General features: G+C 43.0%; 3 protein-coding genes across 3 annotated transcripts in view; all 3 read left to right on the forward strand.

The window, feature by feature from the left end:
* The window catches only part of kcnh5b (potassium voltage-gated channel, subfamily H (eag-related), member 5b), a 156784-nt gene that overhangs the window by 26092 nt on the left and 103945 nt on the right, over window positions 1-26747 (forward strand). Inside the window, exons 5-6 of the mRNA XM_078289483.1 lie at window positions 16577-16692; window positions 24671-25063. Of these exons, the coding sequence (XP_078145609.1) occupies window positions 16577-16692; window positions 24671-25063 (509 nt within the window). The remainder of the gene's footprint in view (window positions 1-16576; window positions 16693-24670; window positions 25064-26747) is intronic.
* Window positions 2512-4729, forward strand: LOC144542549 (E3 ubiquitin-protein ligase TRIM39-like). Its single transcript, XM_078289490.1, has one exon. The coding sequence runs from the start codon at window positions 2825-2827 to the stop codon at window positions 4244-4246; it is 1422 nt and encodes a 473-aa protein (XP_078145616.1). The 5' UTR covers window positions 2512-2824; the 3' UTR covers window positions 4247-4729.
* On the forward strand, window positions 8247-9932 carry LOC139929485 (E3 ubiquitin-protein ligase TRIM39-like). Its single transcript, XM_071922381.2, has one exon. It carries the CDS (start codon window positions 8511-8513, stop codon window positions 9930-9932), a length of 1422 nt encoding a protein of 473 aa, XP_071778482.2. The 5' UTR covers window positions 8247-8510.

Here is a 26747-nt window from a genome sequence, read left to right on the forward strand (position 1 = left end):
TACTGAAGAGACTTAAACCTGCAATAAGCGATTTCAGACCCTGTAACCAATCCTGAAACTAATGTGTGCTATGTGGAGATTTCACTGAGACATAATAATATAAACAAACAGCCACACACACGGACCAGCTGTGTTGTTGTTTCCACCTCTTTCCTAAAGCTTGTTGTCAAAGTCGGCCCGAGTAATGGCGAATCGATGAAGCGAGCGAGTAAATGTTTTCAACTAGTAAATTTGCTACCTGCCTCTTCACTTGTCATTGTGGGATATGTGACCTTCAGCGGGGGAGAAATCTGGCACAGCGAGACTGGTAACCGGCAATATTTCTCCGTAGGTACGTTTATTTTAGCCATTAGCCTTTATGCACGGTTTGTCCTTAAGGGCTTCCGTCGCCTAGTAGCTTTGCTGTGTGTTTACAAAATGTGTTGCGGTTTCTGTCACCCTCTAGTGGTCAGAAAGAAATCGCTTAGTAACGCTTTAAAGCTACTGGTCGGAAGATAGACTGGGAGTAGACCTGAATGCCTGTTGCTGTAACTCAGTCTCAGTAAAATGAGGAGCGCCACCCAGTGACGTAATCTGTTACTGCAACTAAACAATGTTCTAAAAGCATAGTAGGCTTATTTCTGACTGTTACGATGTCAGTGTGTTTCTGGTGGGAAAAGTCAGACCTGCAGAAGACTGGTAATTCACATTCTTTCCCAGCCTTGCTTTGTGACCCATACATGGGGTTCACCTGATTTTGGGGTCAAAATGTCTTCTGTGAATTGTTTTTCTCGTTTTGAAGAGGTGCTTGGTCCCCTTGAATCATCGCTTGCGACTATATTTGAAATCCTGCCTCTTCTTTCGTGCGTCTTCCCCTTCTTCAGCTGCAAAACCACAACATAATTTCCGCCCAGTCAGGTGTGCGTTCAGTGAGTCTACAGCTGGGCGACCCTGGAAATGAAAATCTGCTGGATCGCTTTACGGCACAAAACAGGAAGAGGTTCTGTTCTTCCAGAGCAAACGGAGCTAAAGCTTTCAGAGTTTCTGGTAGCAGATGGTGGAAGGAGTGAAAGGCGGATGGAGCAATCACTTCCAACGAGTTTATCCTCTTCAAGGAGCGGGGGCAGGAAGCAACGGGCTTATGGGAAATGTAGTCTTAATTTGGAGACGGCCGCAGCCGTGGCGTCGTTACTGGACACCGACCGGTCGACGCGGCTCTGAATTTTCATTATAACACGTCATTTCCTTTTGCCAGTAGGTGGCGCTATGACTATGATTCAAAATTGGCCTGTAGATGTCTTCAGGCCGGGACTGTCATCAATCATGTGAAGTTTGGGGTAGATTTGATCACGTACAGCCGAGTTACAAACCACTTCCTGTTTTGTGGCGAAGCATGGAAATTCGACGCCTCGCCACGCCCACGCCGTTGTACGAAAACTCAAGCTTTTACCAACTTGTCATCGTCAAGGTCTTTTATATCCGCTGAGTAAGTTTGAGGTGGATCCGATTAACCTCCTAGGAGGAGTTCGTTAAAGTATGACCCCTGTAAATGGCCAAAAATGCCACAATAAATTCAAAATGGCTGACTTCCTGTTGGGTTTAGGTCATGGCACCTATTGAGTTTTTTTTTAAGTCTGGACATGATACATGTGCCTACAAAATTTCGTACATGTAGGTGAAACGTACCGCGAGGAGTATTTAGTTGAAATTTTGTAGGGGGCGCTATTGAGCCATTTTGCCACACCCATGCGCAAGACCCATAAAATATGTAATTTTTCAGCACTTCGACGCGTGTGCAAAGTTTCGCACCTTTAGCCCCTCCAAAATGCGATTAATTCGGCCCAAGAAAAATAATAATAATTCCTTGCATTTCAATAGGGCCTCGTGCTCGGGCCCTAACTAGTTGGTTGGAGCCTCTATCAGACTACAATACCCAGTGAGCAATGAAGGAGCAACACTGTGGAATGAAACTCAGCTCTGGTCTATTACAGTAAACAGCTGAGCATTTAGGAGAAATGGCCGGACTAAGCTCCGCCCCTTACCTGACACCACAGCAGATGCACAACAGCCTACATGACTGGTTTTACTGCATGTCAACAAGTTGTTGAACATTCTTTTGAAAATATGTTTTTTTTTTTATATCATAACTCGGTGTTCCCCTCTCCTGGAGCAAACCACTCTATTTCACCACACCCATCCATTTTATACAGAGATCATTAGTGAGAAAAATATAGTCTAATAAAGAAATCAAGTATATAAGATGAAAATAAATTAGATAACAGTAAATAATATAAAAACTGCCTAATAAACCTTAAACTCTCAAGTTAAAAAGTTGCCATGAGTGCTGCAGGAGAGACGATGGAGTGTTTTTTTCCCTCTCAAGACGCACTTAGGTTTCTAGGACCGGTCAGAGGCGTTGTTATCTACGTTATCTACATTTTTAAGAACGTTATGTTAATGGCCTGACAAAGCTCCGCCCCTTACCTGACTCACCTGAGACGAACCGGGAAACAGAGGTTGTTATTTTTCCACTCCTCACTGAGAAGAGACACACACAGAGAGACAGACGATAAGATTCACCTCCAGACCAAATCCACGACTTCCACTGAGGGGGGACAGCTACAGGAGGGAATACTGGGAATACTGGGAATACTGGGAATACTGGAATACTGCCACTTCAACCTGCTGCTGACTCCACACACTGAATGGGAGTTTAGGGAGAAACACGACTCAGTCAAAGTAAATTTCAGGGAACTTTCTAGAGGAGGGAGTGGTGCCATGACTGACTGACTGAATTCCTGTTTAGGTGGTCTGCCTGGTGAGTTTTGAGCTTCATTCAGAGAAAATGGCTTCCAGATCAGAGGAGGATCTCTCCTGTCCTGTCTGCCATGACATCTTTAAAGATCCTGTCCTCCTGTCATGTAGCCACAGCTTCTGTAAAGCCTGTCTGCAGAAATGGTGGACAGAGAAACAAATACATGACTGTCCAGTTTGTAAGAGCATATCTTTACAGAGTGATCCACCTCGTAACTTGGCGTTAAAGAACCTGTGTGAGGCTTTCTTACTGGAGAGAGATCAGAGAGCTTCAGCAGGATCTGAGCTCCTCTGCAGTCTGCACTCTGAGAAACTCAAGCTCTTCTGTCTGGACCATCAGCAGCCAGTGTGTGTTGTCTGTCTGCATTCAGAAACACACACCAACCACAGAATCAAACCCATCGATGAAGCTGCACGGGATCACAAGGAGGAACTCCAGAAATCACTGAAGCCCTTACAGGAGAAATTGAAGCTATTTAATGAAGTTAAAGGAAACTGTGATCAAACAGCAGAACACATTAAGGTCCAGGCCCGACGCACAGAGAGGCAGATTAAGGAGGACTTTAAAAAGCTTCACCAGTTTCTCCAAGAGGAAGAGAAGGCCAGGATCGCTGCACTGAGGGAGGAAGAGGAGCAGAAGAGTCAGATGATGAAGAGGAAGATTGAGGGTCTGAGCAGAGAGATAGCAGCTCTTTCAGACACAGTCAGAGCCATAGAGAAGGAGCTGAGAGCTGAAGACGTCTCGTTCCTGAAGAACTACAAGGCTACAGTGGAAAGAGTCCAGCGCCCCCTGCTGGAGGATCCACAGCTGGTCTCAGGAGCTCTGATAGACGAGGCCAGACACCTGGGCAACCTGAGCTTCACAGTCTGGAACAAGATGAAGGAGATGGTCTCCTACACTCCTGTGATTCTGGATCCCAACACTGCCAATCCAACTCTCATCCTGTCTGAAGATCTGACCAGTGTGAGATGTGGAGAGAGGCAGCAGCTTCCTGAAAACCCAGAGAGGTTTGATGACTGCTACTCTGTCCTCTGGTTTTACTCCTACTGGTCTGTCCTGGGCTCTGAGGGCTTTAACTCAGGGACTCACAGCTGGGATGTTGAGGTTGGAGACAGTAAATACTGGTTACTGGGTGTGGCAGCAGAGTCTGTCCAGAGGAAGGGATTCATAAAGTCTGGATTATGGGGAATCAGCTTCTGTAATGGTAAATACGGAGCACTCTCCCCACCAGATCCAGACACTGTTCTCCCAGTGAGGAAGAAGCTCCAGAGGATCAGACTGCATCTGGACTGTAACAGAAGAAAGCTGTCATTCTCTGATCCTGACACTAACACACACATACACACCTTCACACACACTTTCACTGACAGGATGTTTCCATACATTGGCACTAGGGATATTCTCAAGATTTTACCAGTGAAGATCTCTGTAACAGAGGAACAGCACAGTTAGAGATGATGATGATGATGGTGGTGGTGGTGGTGGTGGTGATGGAGATAGGGATTATCATGATGATAATGATAATTATGTCAAAGATGATGATGATGCCCATAATGATGAAGATGATGAGGTCATGTACACAAACCATCCATTTCTGTAAGGGGAATGCCACTCATTCTAAGGATTCATTAGATAAATATTATATATCCATTATCCTGTTTTCTAGAACAGTCCAATCTATAGATCAGTGAATATAATCAACTCTCTAAAATGTGATGTCATCAAGATGTGCCCATGTTGTCCTGATGATGATGTAGCTGGTATGATAATGTGGATGACATCCATAACAAACAATAGAAAAAAACAAAAAAATTAAAACATCAACAATATCAAAACAATGTAAAAACTTAAAAGGAAATCTCAAAGTGCTAAATAGATGATTGAAGTCAAATACTGCCAAATTAATTTGTTTTAAATATATTCACCTTCTGCATGTCATGAATAAAACTGTTTGGAACTATCAGACTAACTACTGTGTTGTCATGTTGTAATGCGTTTGGTCGTTTCTTAGCTTATATTAGCTTTAGTAAAATGCTCCTGGATAGCTTGACAGAGCCAGACAACATCATGATGGGATTTTCTCATGTACCGCTTTGTTCAGCTACTTGTCAACCATACAATGCCTGGTCTCCATGGCCCTATATTCTCTAAACATACATGTGTAGATTAATATAGTGTAACACGTACCAAGTCATTACTGAAGAGACTTAAACCTGCAATAAGCGATTTCAGACCCTGTAACCAATCCTGAAACTAATGTGTGCTATGTGGAGATTTCACTGAGACATAATAATATAAAGAAATAGCCACACACACGGACCAGCTGTGTTGTTGTTTTCACCTCTTTCCTAAAGCTTGTTGTCAGTCGGCCCGAGTAATGGCGAATCGATGAAGCGAGCGAGTAAACGTTTTCAACTAGTAAATTTGCTACCTGCCTCTTCACTTGTCATTGTGGGACATGTGACCTTCAGTGGGGGAAAAATCTGGCAAAGCGAGACTGGTAACCGGCAATATTTCTCCGTAGGTACGTTTATTTTAGCCATTAGCCTTTATGCATGGTTTGTCCTTAAGGGCTTCCGTCGCCTAGTAGCTTTGCTGTGTGTTTACAAAATGTGTTGCGGTTTCTGTCACCCTCTAGTGGTCAGAAAGAAATCGCTTAGTAACGCTTTAAAGCTACTGGTCGGAAGATAGACTGGGAGTAGACCTGAATGCCTGTTGCTGTAACTCAGTCTCAGTAAAATAAGGAGCGCCACCCAGTGACGTAATCTGTTACTGCAACTAAACAATGTTCTAAAAGCATAGTAGGCTTATTTCTGACTGTTACGATGTCAGTGTGTTTCTGGTGGGAAAAGTCAGACCTGCAGAAGACTGGTAATTCACATTCTTTCCCAGCCTTGCTTTGTGACCCATACATGGGGTTCACCTGATTTTGGGGTCAAAATGTCTTCTGTGAATTGTTTTTCTCGTTTTGAAGACGTGCTTGGTCCCCTTGAATCATCGCTTGCGACTATATTTGAAATCCTGCCTCTTCTTTCGTGCGTCTTCCCCTTCTTCAGCTGCAAAACCACAACATAATTTCCGCCCAGCCAGGTGTGCGTTCAGTGAGTCTGCAGCTGGGCGACCCTGGAAATGAAAATCTGCTGGATCGCTTTACGGCACAAAACAGGAAGAGGTTCTGTTCTTCCAGAGCAAACGGAGCTAAAGCTTTCAGAGTTTCTGGAAGCAGATGGTGGAAAGAGGGAAAGGAAGATGGAGAAATCACTTCCAACATGTTCATCCTCTTCAGGGAGCGGGAGGGGGGGCAGGAAGCAACGGGCTTATGGGAAATGTAGTCTTAATTTGGAGAAACACTAGAACTAACAATACTACTGGTGTGAGACAGAGGCGACCAATCATCTCTACCATGGACTCATGTGTTTACAATAGTTATACCAAGGTAGCACTGTTTGTTTGACAATGATAAATAGATTTTTTTTAAATGATACACAGAGCAACTTTAAAACATACTAGTACTCTGGTTAAGTAGGGACCCAAACCAATTAAATGTCTCCAAGCCCATTCAAACTACTGGTTCACTTATCATGTGGAAACCCAGCAGAAGTCTCCAGTGTAGCCGATCTCACGAGGCAGAAATGACTGAACAATATGACTTTAAAGAATTAAGCTCTCAGGATTATCATTGTTGTGTTCTGGATTTAGGAATATAAATGCACAGCCCATTTCCAAGATGCTGTATATTCATTTTAGAAAATAGAAAACTATCATTAACATTTGTTCATTATTCAATATATCGACATCTCTTAGATCGTCTATAGATCTCTTGGATATCTCGTTTTGGATTCAGACTCTTCAAATCCAAATCAAACATTAAAGCTGCAAGCAGCGATGATCGGGCCCTCGCACTTTGCGCACGTCAGGGTGTGCCGCAGCCGTGGCGTCGTTACTGGACACCGACCGGTCGACGCGGCTCTGAATTTTCATTATAACACGTCATTTCCTTTTGCCAGTAGGTGGCGCTATGACTATGATTCAAAATTGGCCTGTAGATGTCTTCAGGCCGGGACTGTCATCAATCATGTGAAGTTTGGGGTAGATTTGATCACGTACAGCCGAGTTACAAACCACTTCCTTTGTTGTCAGTAGGTGGCGCTATGACCATAACTGAATATTGGCCTTTAGATGGGTTCAGGCCGAGACACTTATGAAACATGTGAAGTTTGGGGCAGATTTGACCATGTACAGTGGAGTTACAAACCACTTCCTGTTTTGTGGCGAAGCATGGAAATTCGACGCCTCGCCACGCCCACGCCGTTGTATCAAAACTCAAGCTTTTACCAACTTGTCATCGTCAAGGTCTTTTATATCCGCTGAGCAAGTTTGAGGTGGATCCGATTAACCTCCTAGGAGGAATTCGTTAAAATATGACCCCTGTAAATGGCCAAAAATGCCACAATAAATTCAAAATGGCTGACTTCCTGTTGGGCTTAGGTCATGGCACCTATTGAGTCTGGACATGATACATGTGCCTACAAAATTTCGTACATGTAGGTGAAACGTACCGCGAGGAGTATTTAGTTGAAATTTTGTAGGGGCCGCTATTGAGCCATTTTGCCACACCCATGCGCAAGACCCATAAAATATGTAATTTTTCAGCACTTCGACGCGTGTGCAAAATTTCGCACCTTTAGCCCCTCAAAAATGCGATTAATTCGGCCCAAGAAAAATAATAATAATTCCTTGCATTTCAATAGGGCCTCGTGCTCGGGCCCTAACTAGTTGGTTGGAGCCTCTATCAGACTACAATACCCAGTGAGCAATGAAGGAGCAACACTGTGGAATGAAACTCAGCTCTGGTCTATTACAGTAAACAGCTGAGCATTTAGGAGAAATGGCCTGACTAAGCTCCGCCCCTTACCTGACACCACAGCAGATGCACAACAGCCTACATGACTGGTTTTACTGCATGTCAACAAGTTGTTGAACATTCTTTTGAAAATATGTTTTTTTTTTTATATCATAACTCGGTGTTCCCCTCTCCTGGAGCACACCACTCTATTTCACCACACCCATCCATTTTATACAGAGATCATTAGTGAGAAAAATATAGTCTAATAAAGAAATCAAGTATATAAGATGAAAATGATGGTGAGAAACAGTAAATAATATAAAAACTGCCTAATAAACCTTAAACTCTCAAGTTAAAAAGTTGCCATGGGTCCTGCAGGAGAGACGGTGGAGTGTTTTCTTCCCTCTCAAGACGCACTTAGGTTTCTAGGACCGGTCAGAGGCGTTGTTATCTACGTTATCTACATTTTTAAGAACGTTATGTTAATGGCCTGACAAAGCTCCGCCCCTTACCTGACTCACCTGAGACAAACCGGGAAACAGAGGTTGTTATTTTTCCACTCCTCACTGAGAACAGACACACACAGAGAGACAGACGATAAGATTCACCTCCAGACCAAATCCACGACTTCCACTGAGGGGGGACAGCTACAGGAGGGAATACTGGGAATACTGGGAATACTGGAATACTGGAATACTGCCACTTCAACCTGCTGCTGACTCCACACACTGAATGGGAGTTTAGGGAGAAACACGACTCAAAGTAAATTTCAGGGAACTTTCTAGAGGAGGGATTGGTGCCACAACTGACTGACTGAATTCCTGTTTAGACGGTTTGCCTGGTGAGTTTTGAGCTTCATTCAGAGAGAAAATGGCTTCCAGATCAGAGGAGGATCTCTCCTGTCCTGTCTGCCATGACATCTTTAAAGATCCTGTCCTCCTGTCATGTAGCCACAGCTTCTGTAAAGCCTGTCTGCAGAAATGGTGGACAGAGAAACAAATACATGAGTGTCCAGTTTGTAAGAGCATATCTTTACAGAGTGATCCACCTCATAACTTGGCGTTGAAGAACCTGTGTGAGGCTTTCTTACTGGAGAGAGATCAGAGAGCTTCAGCAGGATCTGAGCTCCTCTGCAGTCTGCACTCTGAGAAACTCAAGCTCTTCTGTCTGGACCATCAGCAGACAGTGTGTCTTGTCTGTCTGCATTCAGAAACACACACCGACCACAGAATCAAACCCATCGATGAAGCTGCACCGCATCACAAGGAGAAACTCCAGAAATCACTGAAGCCCTTACAGGAGAAACTGAAGCTCTTTAATGAAGTTAAAGGAAACTGTGATCAAACAGCAGAACACATTAAGGTCCAGGCCCGACGCTCAGAGAGGCAGATTAAGGAGGAGTTTAAGAAGCTTCACCAGTTTCTAGAAGAGGAAGAGGAGGCCAGGATCGCTGCACTGGAGAAGGAAGAGGAGCAGAAGAGTCAGATGATGAAGGAGAAGATTGAGGGTCTGAGCAGAGAGATAGCAGCTCTTTCAGACACAGTCAGAGCCATAGAGAAGGAGCTGAGAGCTGAAGACGTCTCCTTCCTGCAGAACTACAAGGCTACAGTGAAAAGAGTCCAGCGCCCCCTGCTGGAGGATCCACAGCTGGTCTCAGGAGCTCTGATAGACGAGGCCAAACACCTGGGCAACCTGAGCTTCACAGTCTGGGACAAGATGAAGGAGATGGTCTCCTACACTCCTGTGATTCTGGACCCTAACACTGCCAATCCAACTCTCATCCTGTCTGAAGATCTGACCAGTGTGAGATGTGGAGAGAGGCAGCAGCTTCCTGAAAACCCAGAGAGGTTTGATTACTGCTCCCCTCTCTTCTGCTTTCAGTCCTACTGGTCTGTCCTGGGCTCTGAGGGCTTTAAGTCAGGGACTCACAGCTGGGATGTTGAGGTTGGAGACAGTAAATACTGGTTACTGGGTGTGGCAGCAGAGTCTGTCCAGAGGAAGAGATTCATAAAGTCTGGATTATGGGGAATCATGTTCTGTAATGGTAAATACAGAACACGTTCCCCATCAGATGTACACACTTTTCTCCCAGTGAAGAAGAAGCTCCAGAGGATCAGACTGCATCTGGACTGGAACAGAGGAAAGCTGTCATTCTCTGATCCTGACACTAACACACACATACACACCTTCACACACACTTTCACTGACAGGATGTTTCCATTCATCAACAGTGGGGATACTCTGACAATTTTACCTGTGAAGGTTTCTGTAACAGTGGAACAGCACAATTAGAGATGATGATGATGAAGAAGAAGAAGATGATGATGATGATGGTGATTGTGATAGAGATAGGGATTATCATGATGATGATGATGCCCATAATGATGAAGATGATGATGGTGAGGGAGATAGGTTTATTATTATGATAATGATAATTATGTCAAAGATGATCATGCTGATACTGATGAATATGATGATTATGTGATGTTCATAATGATTATGATGATGGTGATGAAGATACGGATTATCATAATGATAATTATGCTAAAGATGATGGTGATTGTCATAATGATGAAGATGATGATGGTGAAGCAGATTATGAAAATTATGAGGTCATGTATACAAACCATCCATTTCTGGAATGGGAATACCTGTCATTTTGGATTTATTAGATAAATATTATATATCCATTATTCTTATTTCTAGGACAGTCCAATCTGTAGATCAATGAATATAATCAACTCTCTAATTTGTGATGTCATCAAGATGTGCCCATGTTGTCCTGATGATGATGTAGCTGATATGATAATGTGGATGACATCTGTAACAACAGAAACAGAAACAGAAAACAACAAAAATATTAAAACATCAACAATGTAAAGACAAAAGAACATCAAAGGAAATCTCAAAGTGCTAAAAAGATCATTAAAGGCAAATAAAACCGAAGAAAGAAAATATCTAAATCATATAAAACAAACAAAAAGGGAAAAAAAAGAATAAATATTGAAATTATCTTATCTTAAAATATTTAAATAAATACAAATTGTTTTGCATTATCTTAAATTGTATCTACATTTAGACAGGTAAAACTTTATCCTGTCTCATTTGGTTCTTCATCTGAAGTGTTAAATTTATTTTATCTGCCTTTATTCCAGGTTCTTCTCTCCACTGTAACTAGTTTTCTCTTTGTAGTTAAATCGTTTAAACTCCACAGTCACATCAATCATTTTGTATGTTTCACTTTATTTATAAGGTGGAGATTTTTCGATTCAGACTTTATGTAATGTTGGTGATTTAGGAATTGAAGCTTTCCCTACTGATGTACTCATTCTAAATCACTCTGCATACGAAAATCAGCTGGATTCTCTAAATGTAATTGTAAATGTAAATTAATGATTATATGTGTTAGTACTGTAATATTTTACCTACTGTGATTATTAAGGGCCCAAGCATATAGTGCTAGGAAACCTATTGTATTTTTTAGGATTCTTCTTCTTCTTCTTCTTCTTCTTCTTCTTCTTCTTCTTCTCCAAAAATATCTGGAGCTCAGAAACTGTAAGACCCACAGCAACCAAACTTGGCAGATAGGTTTAAAATCTTGGCCACTCATTAAAGCTATAGAGCTTCAAAACTTGTTATGTATTCAACAGGCACAACTCAACACCTTTTGCTTGAATATGACAATAACTCGTCCACAGAGAGCGAGGTTTCTATCCTCGAATCTCAAATCAGATCAGAGAACACTTCTATTATAAAAAGGCTTCAGGGTGCAAAGGTGCCAGCCTGGGTGGATTAGCCTTAACGTTGAATCATGCAATTTGTGCTTTCAGTCATGATGAAGGGGGTTATTTGCTTGTGCAGTGCTCTTTTCGAAGGCGTGTTTGCACCACAGGTTGATTTGCATAAATTTCTTAGTGGAAGACAAAAGTTCAGCGCTCTTGAGGTGCAAAAAAAACATGCAGATTAACCTCGCTATGCAATCTTAGAGAGTCTGGACCTCGGCACTCTGTTCTGCAGGTGTTGTGTTCAATTAATTCAACCAAACGTCTGTAACAGGATTGATAACCCCAATGACATACCTGGTCTCTCCCACCCCGCCTTTCCTTTCCTTTCCTTTCCTTTCATTCTCCTCTCCCTTTCCTTTCCTTTCCTTTCCTTTAGTTCTCCTCTCCTCTCCCCTCCTCATCTCCTCTCCTCCTCTCTGTTACTTTCCTCTCCTCTCCTCTCCTCTCCTCTCCTGGTTTGTAAGTGTTCTCTCACCCTGAATAGCAGAAGTGGGTAGTTACATCAGATGCTGAGTACTGGTAAATGTTAAATGACTTGTAAATTTGGACATGTTTTTGCAGTGGACATGTGCTGATCAGGTGTTGTGCACGTGTCCGTCCCCATGTTGTGTCTGTCTGCAGTCAGGTGCGGATCTCCCTCAGTGTGAAACTGCTGATCAAAATCTCATTTTTAGAATTCACTTTGGTCGTGCGTGCACCAGCTCTGCTCCCCTGCTATTTTTAGCTCTCGCCTTATTTTTATTTATTTTTTATTCCCACTTCCATTGTGTTCCAGTCTGGTAAATCACACAGTGAGAGGAACCATTGCACAGCGTTACCAGTAACTATGGAAAGACCTCAGTCTCTTGTCTCATCTATGTGTTCTGCCTTTTTCCCCTGTCTGTGCTGTATGTGAGCTCCTGTTGTGTGTATGCTGTGAAACTGTCAGCTGTCAGTGTGTCTCTATATGAACGCCACTGTACTTTACCATTAAAGTGATTCTGATTCTGATAATGCATCAGCCTGCTTTCTGCGGCCAAGTTTGGTTATTACAGCACGGGATATTATTGTATGGTGCTTCTCTGCCACTGTATAATGCATGCACAGTGTAGATTGAATTACTATAAGTCTTCCTCGAGGAGAGGAGGTTAATGGACAATCACCTCTTTGGCTAAGAGCTCCCTGGTCTATTTGTATCTATGCTTTTCTACAGCTGAGAATATTACTTAGCAGTATACAAGCACCATTGTAGCAATCTTCCTCCAGGGAAGAAGTTGAAAATAACTACTTTGGTTAAGATCGACCTCGGGCTTATTTGTATCTATCGTTTTCCACGGCTACGTTTGACTAGCAGCATGTAGAATATTATATAGAGCCGCTCTGCTACTGAGGATGTACAATAAGTTACATAACCTCCACTACAACACTCCTCCTTGAGGGGAGATGGGTAATTGAGAATCACTGCTGTGAATGAGCCTGGCATTGTGTTGATACTCCATCCTATACGGGTCCCTGCCTGGACAGTATCGGTGTTTGCCTCCTTTCACCCCACTGCACAGAGTGGTAAATGATGAATTCACCTCCATTTGAGGCGGGAGCGAAAGGGGGATTTCATGCGGCTGGAAACCCGAGGGTTAAAAGCTATTTCACAGTCTACTTTTTGTTTGTAATGGCCCCTTCAAAAGGGGCCGGGTCGATCCCGGTGCGTGACTGTATGGTGCGTCTTTGTTGTGCTGCTCTTTGCCCTTTCAAACATTTGTTATTTTTAGAACAGTACAGTAAAAGCAGCCTCAGAAACTGGGTTCCCTCTCATTCGGCGGCAGTGAGGCCGGCACCGTGGCACGAAAATCACCACTGCTGGAGAAAATGAGAATTTAAATTGATTTGTATCATTTAGAGAAATTTCCCACTGAAACACAACGAAGTATAACTGTTTATATCATGATAAAGTATCAAAAGAACAACGCTTTTTGCACTGCAACCTGCACTAGAACCATAACTGTAGACCAAAACAAGGATGGATGAGAAGCCAAAACTAAAATTACCCTCCAAGCACCACTGCTAAAAGAAAATCACAGAGGAAAACACTGGGTTGGGCCAGACTGGAGACAGAGGAGTATTATAGTCATTCTTCATCATGCTTCCTGTGTGTTTTCACTGCATGGTGACGGTAAACTTTATAATAAACTTTATTTGTGTAGCACTTTTCAAAACAGCCTTAGAAAGTGCTTAAGAGCCACTAACACAAGACGAAATGTCAAACATGAATTAAGTTTAAAAGGAAGAAGGAGAAGAAAATGGGCAAAAACACAAACACTGAAAAGGAAAACAGGATGCAGAATAGACAGGACAAAGAACATAAAAGGTAAAAAAAACAACTACATAGAAGCCTGCCTATAAAAATCTGTTTTTATTTTCTTAGGTTTTAAGAAGTAATTTCAATGAATTTGCCAATCTGAGCTCCTCAGGCTGTGATCCATTAAATTCAAAAATGAATTTTGAATTGAAAGGAAATGAACGCTTAGCACTGCCTGGTTTTGTTTCTTTTTTAAAGCATTATTTTATATTAGAAGGTATTATAACAAATAGACAGGGAACAGCTAAAGAATATGATAGAAAATGGAACAAGTTTATCAGAATGATGATAATTTTAGGGTTAGGGTGTCAAATAGCGGCAGTTTACGTGCAGAGACTAGAGGCTATTTTCATTAGAGTATGAAATGTGATTTATTCTGCGTTGACATATCGGATTTACCGTAAATATGATCCTCCGACTGGGAAAAAACGTTCACATCAGCCCTCTAGTGGTGATTGCAAGTTGGACCTGCGGGAATTTTTTCTAGTCTCCGATATCTCCGACTTGGAGTCACAAAATGCAGAAGTGCGTCAACACACACGGGACAAACATGGCAGCAGAGCCACCAGATCTGAAGAAGCTAAAAGAAAAAGAAAATTAACAAAAAAAAAACACAAGGAAAATAACTCGGCATCACCTCTCCTGCCGAGGAGCAAAAACCCATCTGATTATATAGGGTGTTCAATTCACACCTAGACCGCTTCAGCCAGTACCATCACAATGAAGGTTAACCTACACAGCAACCTTAATACAAGGAAATCAAATAACATTCTTGGACTCATTTACAAGCTCATTTACATTACTAAATGGCTCTATAAAAGGTAAGTAATCCTAACACATTACTTTAGAATGCATCAAACAAACAAAAGAAACATTCCTACAAAAAGAAAACCCTTCCACTTGGGTTGGCCCAGTGATGTCAGCATGACATCACCAATACCATAAAAATCAGGAAATGCTGGGCGGGCCCCTCCCAAACAGTAGTCCCGCATGGTGGGTCTGAACCAAGGAACAAACAATGGTAAGTATGAACAAAGGAACAAAGGATTAAACAATGTTCCAACCTGCAACATAATAAAGATAGAACTGAAACTAACTTATGGCTGTGTGTTTGCTTTAACCTACTCGTGTGCTTTGATGTAAACTGTAACATAATGCTAACACAAACAAACCCGGGATAGTAAGTGATGCAATGTTATCATAGCAATGGTAAAGTATAACCACATGAACACATGCAGAAATAAGATGATGTACTGTATAAGATGAACATGTAAGGGACAAGTGGTGAGTAAAGGAGAGTTCTCACCCACTTTGTCACACAGTCATCTTATTTTTTAGTATGCGGTGAACATACCTACCCTTTGAGCAAATCCACCGGTGTCGGTATCCTTTGCTCCTCGAGGTCTTTCCGAAGAAGATACGATCGGTTGTAAAATACCTTACGATGACAAGAAGGAGCGCCACAGCAATTGACCTTTTGATTGCCATCTTGGATGTGGGCGTTAAACATGTGAACGTTTATAGCACGTTGTATAACGTTATAGCAATGAGATGTCATCGTGTTCTTTTGCTTCTTCCAACATCCTGGTGTGGTTTTGTAAAATGATTTCTTAAAATGCAAATGACAAGCTCTGTGCAGGATATGAGAGAAATGTATTAAGCAGGAAAGGATCAGCTGAAGGAGACAGGACTAGAAACAGGAAGTAGTTTGACGGTGGACAGTAAGGGTGTGGAGGTCGGGGGGGGGGGCGGATGGGCGACAACCCGGGTTCAACTCCCAACTCATGACAACAAGTTTTCATTTATTGAACAGTGAGCAAAACCTGAAGCTAACCTGAAGCTAACTGTTTTAGCTGCTAAACTGAAGCGTTAGCTAAGCTTTCCATGTGACCAACAGGTGAAAATGTTCAGTCCAGTTCCTGCTGTTGGACCAGAATCCTTTACTGGAGGAGGAACATAGTCTTGACATTATTCCAGTTCACAAATCGTAATCTGAGTTTCAGTATTTGTGCTTATTTCATGATATTTTTTGTGACTGTTTTAGACATCAACATGGCATTAAACCCAGTCATTCTGGGTAAAGGTTGATCTCTTTAAAGGTCCCATATGGTGTAAAGCAGGACTCCCCTTGCCTCTGTGATGATAAAGGAGTTGGATGGTCTATCTAAACATGGTGAAAGCATCAAAACTAAATCCACACAATCCATATTAGAAAAGCGAGCCTCTAAACGAGCCGTTTGGACTTCCGTAACTTTGTGGCGTCACAAAGGTTCGCTCATTATCATTTCTGTAAGAAATAATAGACTAACAAAGTGTTTTTTTTCAAAGCGGTCGAGCGGTCGTCATCGTTTATTACCGGAGAGTTTTCCCTACCTGTAGCCGCCGGGCCGCGGCGTCTCACGTTTCACTCTCGAAACGGTTAGCCAATCGGAACAGAGGGGTCGTTAATATTAATGAGCCTTAAAGACACGGCGACAGAAACAGCCTGTTCTTGGTAAGGCTCAGAGAGATGCTGGAAAATGAACGTGGAAAAATGGATTGAGAGTGTTTTTGGTTTATGACACCACACACACAGCTTTGAATGGACAGAAAGACACAAAATAAAACTCTGGACAGTGCAGAATATGGGACCTTTAACCATTCAGCCACCCTGTCGCCCCAAATCTGTATGGGATCAAACCCGCCACCGTGGCGTTTTCAGCACCTCGCTCTCACCAGCTGAGCTTACTGGACTCGATCATGTTTCCGTGGGTTATGAAGTGTTTCTTGGTGTGAGGAGTCGGCTCTAAGCTGTGCTAAATGTTTTCTTCCTGCAGGATGGACCAAGTTTGCGCGGCTGACCCGGGCGCTCACCAACAACCGCAACACGCTGCAGCAGCTAGCGCCCATGAGCAAGCATGAAGTCACCCATAAACAGTCCCGACTGGCCGAGGTAGGCATGCACACACACACAGACACACACACACACACACACACACACACACACACACACACACACACTCTGCAAATATGCCACCTTAGCAACTCTCTGCTCTTAATATTATTTCCGCACAAATAAACCCACATACAAAGCATTTACTGCCACATCTTAGCCATTTTATAGTATATACTTCCTGGCTAATTACCTACCGGCCAACACACACACATACACAAATGCATGAAAGTACACACACACACACACACACACACGCACACATGCATAAATAGGTAGACCCAGGCACGCAAGCATTCTCTCTTAACACACAAACACACCTTTGACACTTCCTAACACTTCCATCCTCCCACACATGCATCCACCGCCCTCCACACACACACACACACACACACACACACACACACTCTTCCCAGCTTCCCAGGATGTGCAGCTGTTTGACTCAGTGAGGGAACGCGCTGCTCCTGTGGACTGCGGGTGTCATTAATATTTCATGCTGGGTGGAGAGACAGAGCCAGGCTGCTGCGGCCACTCCGAGTGATTGTGACTGGCAGAAATTTAGAAAATGGATTTTGCGGATGGGTCGCGTCTTCTTCGCCTCACCCGGAGTGGCTTGAACTCGCCCGCCTGTTTTATTCATGAAGATCTGAGCGAGGCGTTTCCTTTAATCAAAATTTGTTTGAGTTTCACCCCTGCTTAGCACACGAGGCGAGCGGCTCCGCGTTCAGCAAAGTGCTGCTTCCAGGGCGGATTAAAGGTGAGGAGAGGAGCGAGGGAAGGAGGGAGGGAGGGAGTAATGAGAGGAAGGGAAGGGAGGAAAGAGCAAAGGAGTGAGAGAGAGGAGAAGGAAGGGGAGACAAAAGAGCAGGGAGGGAAGAAAGGGAAAGGGAGGGAGAAACAAAGTAAGAAAGGGAGGGAGGAAGGAAGAAGTGGAAGAAAAAAGAAAGGGAATAGAGGAAAGAAGGAAGGAGGGAAGGAAGGAAGGGGGGGAGTTAAGAGAGAAAAGGCAAGGGAGTGAGAGAAGGAGGGAGAGAGAGGGAGGAAAGAGGGAAGAAGAAATTGAAGAAAAAGGGAAAGGGACTGAGGGGAAGGAAGGAAGGGAGGAGGGCAAAAGAAAAGAAATGAAAGTGGAGAAGAAGGGGGAGAAAAAAGAGCAGGGAAGAGAGGGAAGAAAGGAAAGGGGAGGGAGAAAGAAAGGGAGGAAGAAAAGAGAAAGGTAGAAAAGAAGAAAAGAGAGGAGGAAGAAAGGAAGGAAAAAGTAAGGAAAGAGGGAATGGGCAGTGAAATGAAAGAAGGAGGGAGAGAAAAAGAGCAGGGAAGGATGAAAGGACAATGAGGGAGAGAGAGAGAGAGGGAGGAAAGAGAGAAAAAGGGAGAAATGGAAGAATAAAGGAAAGGGAATGAGGGAAAGGAGGGAGGAAAGAAATAATGAGGAAAGAGTGAAGGAATGAGAGAGGAGAAGGAAGGAGAGACAAAAGAGCAGGGAGGGAAGAAAGGAAAAGGGAGGGAGAGTGAGGGAGGGAGGAATGAATGAAGGAAGAGAGAAGAGAAAAAAGAGAGGAGGAAGGAAGAAATGGAAGAATATAGGAAAGGGAATGAGGGACAGGAGGAAGGAAGGAAAGCAAAGAAATGAGAGAAAGAGGGAGTGAAAAGGGGGAGGGAAGGAAGTAATGAATGTCAGATGGAAAGAAAGAAGGAAATAAAGAAGAATGAGGGAAGGAGAGAGGGAGATAAAGAAAGGAAGAGAGGAAGGAAGGAAGGAAGGAAGCAATGAGGGGAGGGAGTTTGAGGATGTTGAAGATGGAAAGAGAGAAGGAAGTATTGAATGGAGGAAGGAAAGAAAGAGGAGAGGTGGGAAGAGGAGAGAAAAGATGGAGGAAGGCAGGGAGGAGGGAAGGAAGGAAGGAAGGAAGGGAGGAAGGATACAGGAAGAAAGGGAGGGAGGCAAAAAGGAAGGAAATAATAAGGGGAGGGAGGTAGGAAGAAAGGGAACGAAAGAAGGAAAGAAATAGGACAGGTGGGAAGAAGAGAAAGAGATGAAGGAAGGAAGGAAGGCAGGAAGGAACAAAGGAAGGGAGGAAGGAGGCAGGAAAGAAGGTAGGGAGATAAAAAGGAAGGAAGTAATGAGGGGAGGGAGCTAGGAAGAAAGGAAACAAAAGGAAAATGATGTGAAAGATGAAAAGGAGGGAAGGAAGTAATGAATAGAGGAAAGAAAGAAAGATGAAGAAGAAGAGAAAAAGAGAAGAAATGGAAGGAGGGAAGGAAGGAAGGAAGGAAGGAAGGGAGGGAAGCACAAAGGAAGGGAAGAACGAAGTAAGGAAAGAAGGAAGGAAGGATGGGAAGAAGAGAGAAAGAGATGGGGATGAATGGAAGGGAGGGATGCCCGAAGGAAGGAGGTAATAAGGTTAGGAAGAAAGGAAAGAAACGGAAAAGGAAGGAAGGAAGGAGAGAAGGAAGGGAGGGAGGCACGAAGGAAGGGAAGTAGGAAGGAAAGAATGAAGGAAGGATGGGAAGAAGAGAGAAAGAGATGAGGATGAAGGGAAGGGAGGGATGCCCGAAGGAAGGAGGTAATAAGGTTAGGAAGGAAGGAAAGAAACGGAAAAGGAAGGAAGGAAGGAAGGAAGGAGAGAAGGAAGGGAGGGAGGCACGAAGGAAGGGAAGTAGGAAGGAAAGAATGAAGGAAGGATGGGAAGAAGAGAGAAAGAGATGAGGATGAAGGGAAGGGAGGGATGCCCGAAGGAAGGAGGTAATAAGGTTAGGAAGGAAGGAAAGAAACGGAAAAGGAAGGAAGGAAGGAAGGATGGAAGGAGAGAAGGAAGGGAGGGAGGCACGAAGGAAGGGAAGTAGGAAGGAAAGAATGAAGGAAGGATGGGAAGAAGAGAGAAAGAGATGAGGATGAAGGGAAGGGAGGGATGCCTGAAGGAAGGAGGTAATGAGGGGAGGAAGGAAGGAAGGAAATGGAAAAGGAAGGAGAGAAGGAAGGGAAGGAGACACAAAGGAAGGGAAGTAGGAAGGAAAGAACGAAGGAAAGATGAGAAGAAGAGAGAAGGAGATGGGGATGAATGGAAGGGCGGGATGCCCGAGGGAAGGAGGTAATAAGGTTAGGAAGGAAGGAAAGAAAGAAACGGAAAAGGAAGGAAGGAAGGAAGGAGAGAAGGAAGGGAGGGAGGCACGAAGGAAGGGAAGTAGGAAAAAAAGAATGAAGGAAGGATGGGAAGAAGAGAGAAAGAGATGAGGATGAAGGGAAGGGAGGGATGCCCGAAGGAAGGAGGTAATAAGGTTAGGAAGGAAGGAAAGAAACGAAGAAGGAAGGAGAGAAGGAAGGGAAGCAGGCAAAAAGGAAGGGAAGTAGGAAGGAAGGAAAGAATGAAGGAAGGATGGGAAGAAGAGAGAAAGAGATGAGGATGAAGGGAAGGGAGGGATGCCCGAAGGAAGGAGGTAATGAGGTTAGGAAGGAAGGAAAGAAATGGAAAAGGAAGGAAGGAAGGAAGGAGAGAAGGAAGGGAGGGAGGCACGAAGGAAGGGAAGTAGGAAGGAAAGAATGAAGGAAGGATGGGAAGAAGAGAGAAAGAGATGAGGATGAAGGGAAGGGAGGGATGCCCGAAGGAAGGAGGTAATGAGGGGAGGAAGGAAGGAAGGAAATGGAGAAGGAAGGAGAGAAGGAAGGGAAGGAGGCACAAAGGAAGGGAAGTAAGAAGGAAAGAATGAAGGAAAGATGGGAAGAAGAGAGAAAGAGATGGGGATGAATGGAAGGGAGGGACGCCTGAAGGAAGGAGGTAATAAGGTTAGGAAGGAAGGAAAGAAACAGAAAAGGAAGGAAGGAAGGAAGGAGAGAAGGAAGGGAGGGAGGCACGAAGGAAGGGAAGTAGGAAGGAAAGAATGAAGGAAGGATGGGAAGAAGAGAGAAAGAGATGAGGATGAAGGGAAGGGAGGGATGCCCGAAGGAAGGAGGTAATGAGGGGAGGAAGGAAAGAAGGAAACAGAGAAGGAAGGAGGGAGGGAGGGCAGGACCAGCCCGGCGCTGCATGGCGGAGCGTTGCGTAACGTTCTGAGCGCGCTCAATAGATCACGCAGGTGACCCATCTGCTGCGCCGCCTGAAAGGCGCAGCTGGCGTCTTCTGCCGAGGACGCCGTCGAGTGTCGCATAAGCAGCCATTTTTTTTTTTTTTTTTTTTCCCACAGTGCCGCTGGGCTCCTAATTGGCAGTCTCATTTTGGAGCAGCGGCGGCGCTCTGGACCGAGAGGCCGTTTGATTGGCAGCTCTGATGATGAGGGTTAGATGAGATACGGCGGCGGCGTTACGAGGCGCGCTGCCCGGCCCGCTGCCCGACCTGCCTCCTTACTGAGCAGCACACTGACTCCTACTGCAGGCCGACATGAGGGGGGCAGGCAGGCACGATGATGATGAGGATGAGGATGAGGATGATTGGTAGATGTAGTCATAGCAGCAGTGATATTGATAATACTAGTAATAGCAGTATTATTATTATTATCAATAGCAGTAGTAGTGTCACTAGTAATAGTAGTAGTAGTCGTAGCAGCAGCAGCAGTAGTAGTAGTAGTAGTAGTTGTAGTAGCAGTAATAGTAGTAGTAGCAGTAGTGGTAGTGATGATTGATGATTTTCTTTTATTTTCGTGTCATGCACACAAAGTGCCCAACCCTCATGGGTTTACAAGACACCAAAGTTACAGTTGCAGTGGTCACACATTTCATTACATTTCATTTCATTACAAAATTACAGATTATTATACAGCTCTGTCTTAAACAAAATATTCTGCCTTCTCTCCCAAGCTTGGCAAATGAAATCTGCTACAGAAAAGATTCCCTTCTTGAAGCACAACTCAAGTTTTTCATAATCATCCAGCCCAAAGAAATCAACATAAATAGAGGACATTTTACTAAAAAGTACATCCCTTACGTCCTCATAGACAGGACAGTAAAGCAAGAAATGAACCTCATTCTCAATTTCACCTAACGCACACAACAAACAGACTCTGTCCTCCTCTGGAGTGGCATTAAACCTGCCGGTCTCTAGGGCTAATGGTAAAGTTCCTGAACATAACTGTGCACATAGGGATCTTTGTCTTTTGTTTAAATTATACTTCACATAAGGTTCTACACTGTAGCTACTCTTTATGAGACAATAAGTTCGTAATTTTTGCTTATACCATATATCAACAGACCATTTTTCTTTATACATGAGAAACATTTTATTCCTAATCTCCTGAATATCACAAAGTAACCTGTAGTAGGTAACCGGTAGTAGTAGTAATAATAGTAGCAGTAGAATTAGTAGTAGAAGTAGTAGTAGCAGTAGTAGTAGTAGCACTAGTAGTAGTAGTAGTAGTAGTAGCTGCAGTAGTATTGGTGCAAGTAGTAGTAATAGCCTTATTTTTATTAGTAGTAGTAGTACTAGTAGTAATGGCAGTATCAATAATAATACTGATATTACTACTGTTACTACTGCTACTAATATGAATATTTGGATAGCACTTTCCAATTCAAAATCATGAAGTGCTGAAAACGGGGACTGGCTATTTATAAGTATATTTATGTATTATTTATTTGGGGCTACAGACTGTGACAGTTCATCTCTGTTAGCAGCGGGACACAGAAAGAATAATTCACAGTTTAGAGGAAATTAAATTGGGTAATGTGAAGCCCTGTGTGGCCCTGCAGTGGAAACCAAACGGCTGTCCATAATGCGGGGGGGGGGGGGGGGGGGGGGGGGGGGGGGGGGGGGCAGCTTCACCAGACTGCAAAATACTGTTGTCGTTTTTTTGGATAAACTTTTCTTTCTCACACTCACCTGTTTTTATTTTTTTTCTCATTTCAGTTCTCTCTCTCTCTCTCTCTCTCTCTCTCTCTCTCATTTCAAGCTGAATTTATTCATGACGCTCTTGTAACGAACAGTTTTGTCACAAAGTGCTTTACGAACCGGCAAAAGACATGAATACAGATGAAAACAAGAGAGGACAAACACATCACAAAATTTAATATACATCCCTCACTCTTTTTTTCCTCCCCTCCTCCCCTCCCCTCCTTCGTACCATAACCCCCGAAATCCAGCAGCGGGGGGCGAATATTATTAGACTAAGAAACACACAGTTGTAGGGTTTTTTTTTTTGCTGTCTTTTTTCATCTCTTTGATCTCTTCATTAACTTTTTCTTATCTTTACTTCCTTCTCTCTCTCTCTCTCTCTCTCTCTCTCTCTCTCTCTCTCTCTCTCTCTCTCTCTCTCTCTGTTTTTATTGTGCCTTGCTGCAAAATGAATTTCCCCAATAAAGATCTGAACTGAACTGAACTGAACTGAACTGAACTGAACTGAACTGAACCTATTTCATAGCGTACAACAGAAAAGTAGACCAGGATTAATCAGTAACAGGTTCAAACTGGTAAAGCAGTTATAACTTCAAACTATATTACCTCAAAGATTCAAACATGTATGTGGTAAGCTACTTGGTGTTTATGCAAAGGAGACTTTAAAAAACATTTAAACACTATGTTCACTGGTCACTGCCTCTATAATAATAATAATAATGATGATAATAAACTTTATTTATTTTTATGCAGCACAGCTGCTAAAAGTGCTTCACAGAAAGTAACAAAAAACACAAGAATCGTAAAATATAGAATGACATAAAGATAAGATAATAGTTTTAGATAGATAAAATAAAACCAGATAAAAGAAAACAAACAGCACAAGATTAGAAGTGGGCCGGATCAATAACAATTACATAAAAGCAAGTCTATAAAAGATTGCATTTTAAGAAGTGATTTAAAAGATGAGACTGACTCCTCAGGCAGGTCACGAATTTGTCCATGAAGCATTTAGTGAAAGTGTGTATGTATATTTCTGTGTTTTTAATAGTGGGTATATTTTTAGGTTTTTAATGGTGTGTTTTATTGTGTATTGATTATGCTTTTATAGTCCTGTGGGAATTTTGGAAGAGTAACTCACTTGGGCTATAAGAGATCCTATTAAAAAAAAAGTTTCACTGAGTACAGAGGTGGAAAGTAACTAAGTACATTTACTCAAGTACTGCACTTAAGTACAGTTTTGAGGTACTGGCACTTTACTGAGTATTTCCATTTTGTGAGACTTTCTACTTTTCCTCCACTACATCTATCTGCCAGCTTTAGTTACTAGTTACTTTGCAGAATAAGGTTTTACATGCAAAACATACGATAAGCTCATAAAATATGTTGCATTGTTAGAGTTTAAATTCCCCAACAGTATATGGAGCAGTTAGACCAACAACATACTTCTTACTAGAGCTGCAACGATTTATCGATTAATTGATTAGTTGTCAACTATTAAATTAATCGCCAACTATTTTGATAATCGATTAATCAGTTTGAGTAATTTTTTAAGAAAAATAAATCAAAATTCTCAGATTCCAGCTTCTTAAATGTGAATATTTTCTGGTTTCTTTACTCCTCTATGACAGTAAACTGAATATCTTTGGGTTGTGGACAAAACAAGACATTTGAGGACGTCATCTTGGGCTTTGGGAAACACTGATTGACATTTTTCACCATTTTCTGACATTTTATAGACCAAAACAACTCATCGATTAATCGAGAAAATAATCGACGGATTAATCGACAATGAAAATAATCGTTAGTTGCAGCCCTACTTCTTACAGGTTAATGCTTCAATAATTTAACACTCTGAAAGAATGAGGACTTTTACTTTTGATACTTCAGTTCATTTTACTGCTAATACTTCTATACTTTTACTTAAGTAAACTTCTGAATGTAGGACTCTTACTTTTAATGGAGTATTTTTCCATTATGGTATTGCTACATTTGCAAGTAAAAGATTTGAGTACTTTTTCCACCACTGACTGACTAACAGTAACAGTAACAGTTTGTCTCTCTCTCTCTCTGTCTCTCTCTCTCTCTCTCTCTCTCTCTCCTCGCCACACACCCGAATCCCCCCCCCCCCCCCCCCCATCTCTCTCTCTCTCCAGGTTTTGCAGCTCAACTCCGACATCCTCCCCCAGTACAAGCAGGAGGCCCCCAAGACGCCGCCCCACATCATCCTGCACTACTGCACCTTCAAGACCACCTGGGACTGGGTCATCCTCATCCTCACCTTCTACACGGCCATCATGGTTCCCTACAACGTCTCCTTCAAGACCAAGCAGAACAACATCGTGTGGCTGGTGCTGGACAGCGTGGTGGACGTCATCTTCCTCGTGGACATCGTCCTCAACTTCCACACCACCTTCGTCGGGCCGGGCGGCGAGGTGATCTCCGACCCCAAGCTCATCCGCATGAACTACCTGAAGACCTGGTTCGTCATCGACCTGCTGTCCTGCCTGCCCTACGACATCATCAACGCCTTCGAGAACGTGGACGAGGTACGGTTGCGTTTTTTTTTCCGGATTGGCTTTCTCGGTGGTGAGCGGTAGGAAGGCGAGGTGTGTGTGGAGGTGTTAAAGGGGCAATGAGTAAGGCTTTTACTGCCCCATAGTAGGGCTGAAAGATATTGACAAAAAATCGAATTGCTATTATTTGAGAGAATATTGCAATTTCGATTTAAAAGTGATTTTGTTAAAAGCTGTTTTTGTTCTTGTTAGAGCAGGATTTACTGAGTTTGAGTCTGATGAAAGGTTTTCACCAATATTGTACTTGATTCATAGACCAAAGATTACCTGCAGCTCTAAAACACCTTGTTCAGAAACCTCTTTTGGACGCTCCTCTCTCTTAAGCAACTAATTGCAGCCGCTGTGATTTGGAAATTGCAAAAGCTCATATTGCAATTTAGATGTTTTTTATTTTATTAATTGTTCAGCTCTACCTCATAGCACAAAATGACCGTAATTGTGGGGGTTGCTGATCAATACCAGGGACTCAATACCAGATTTCTGACTTGCAAAACTCACTTTCCGGAACAAAACAGTTTCAAGTCCCTCCCAAACCCTCTTAACAACAGCTGAATGGTTGGGCTTTCGTTGAGGAAAGGAGAAACTGAGGACACATTTTGGATATGATTTGTCAAACTGTTCTTTGGTTCAGAAACAAGGCGTCGACTGTGTTTTTTTTTTGGTTGAAATGGGCAGAAGGCCTTTGGGTTGAGCTGTAGGGGGAGTTTCTTTGGTTGGGACAGCGAATGGAGAAGTGACTTTTTGGTTAGAGACGGGGAACAGCGGGACGTTTCGGTGACTAGAGGGGACGACTGGGCGGTGTGTTGATGGATGGTGAGAAGAGGCATGATCAGAAGGCAGTTTTGGTTGAGAGTTCGACGGATTTTATTGAACAGAAGTACAGAAAAAGATCAGATTTTCCCACGGGTATCGAAACAACAGTTGGTGCTATTTTTAGATGGGAATGCTGAGGAGGCTTTTTGATTGATAATGTGCGGTGAACTGGCTTTTTGGGTGCGATAGAGGTGGTTAGATTGCAATTTGGATGAGAGAGGGAACAATAATTTGAAAATATGAGAATAATTTACTTTTAAAATGGAGAGTTTGGTTTTGAAGCTACTGGATGAAGCACTACAGGTCTATAATGACTTATTGAACTACTTTAAGAAGTCAATAGCCCAGTGTTTCTAAGGCCGGATGGATGTATTTAAATCTGCTGGCATGTAGAATTGAATTAGGACCAAGTATAATAACAGTGGGAATGCAGTTACGATTTCCTATTGTGACTAAAGTGAGTCTCATCAAGACCCGAACACCAGGACTATCTGATATAGAGGAAGGTAGCAGATTAATAATGACCGGTCAGCTTTTTGGTTTCAGAATCGGGACACATGGAAGGCTTTTTGGTCAGTAGGAGGGCAGAAATATTATGAAATTTGCAACCACACACTATTGATCTTGACCAAATTTTGTCCCAGTTTGGTCGACCCACAAAAAACAATGTAAGGAGGGAGGAGAAATCCAACATCTTTGCTTTTTCTCAGAGGCTTTCTCCAGGCACCTTGATCTCGAACGATTTTGTCTGGGAAAGCAAGTTGCCTAATTACTTTACTTTACTAAATGTTGTAGAATGAGCCTGCCTTTGGGAACGAGAGCTTTTTAGATCCCGAACCTGCTG

This window comes from Centroberyx gerrardi, chromosome 17 (genome assembly GCF_048128805.1).
Source record: "Centroberyx gerrardi isolate f3 chromosome 17, fCenGer3.hap1.cur.20231027, whole genome shotgun sequence".
NCBI lineage: Eukaryota > Metazoa > Chordata > Actinopteri > Beryciformes > Berycidae > Centroberyx > Centroberyx gerrardi.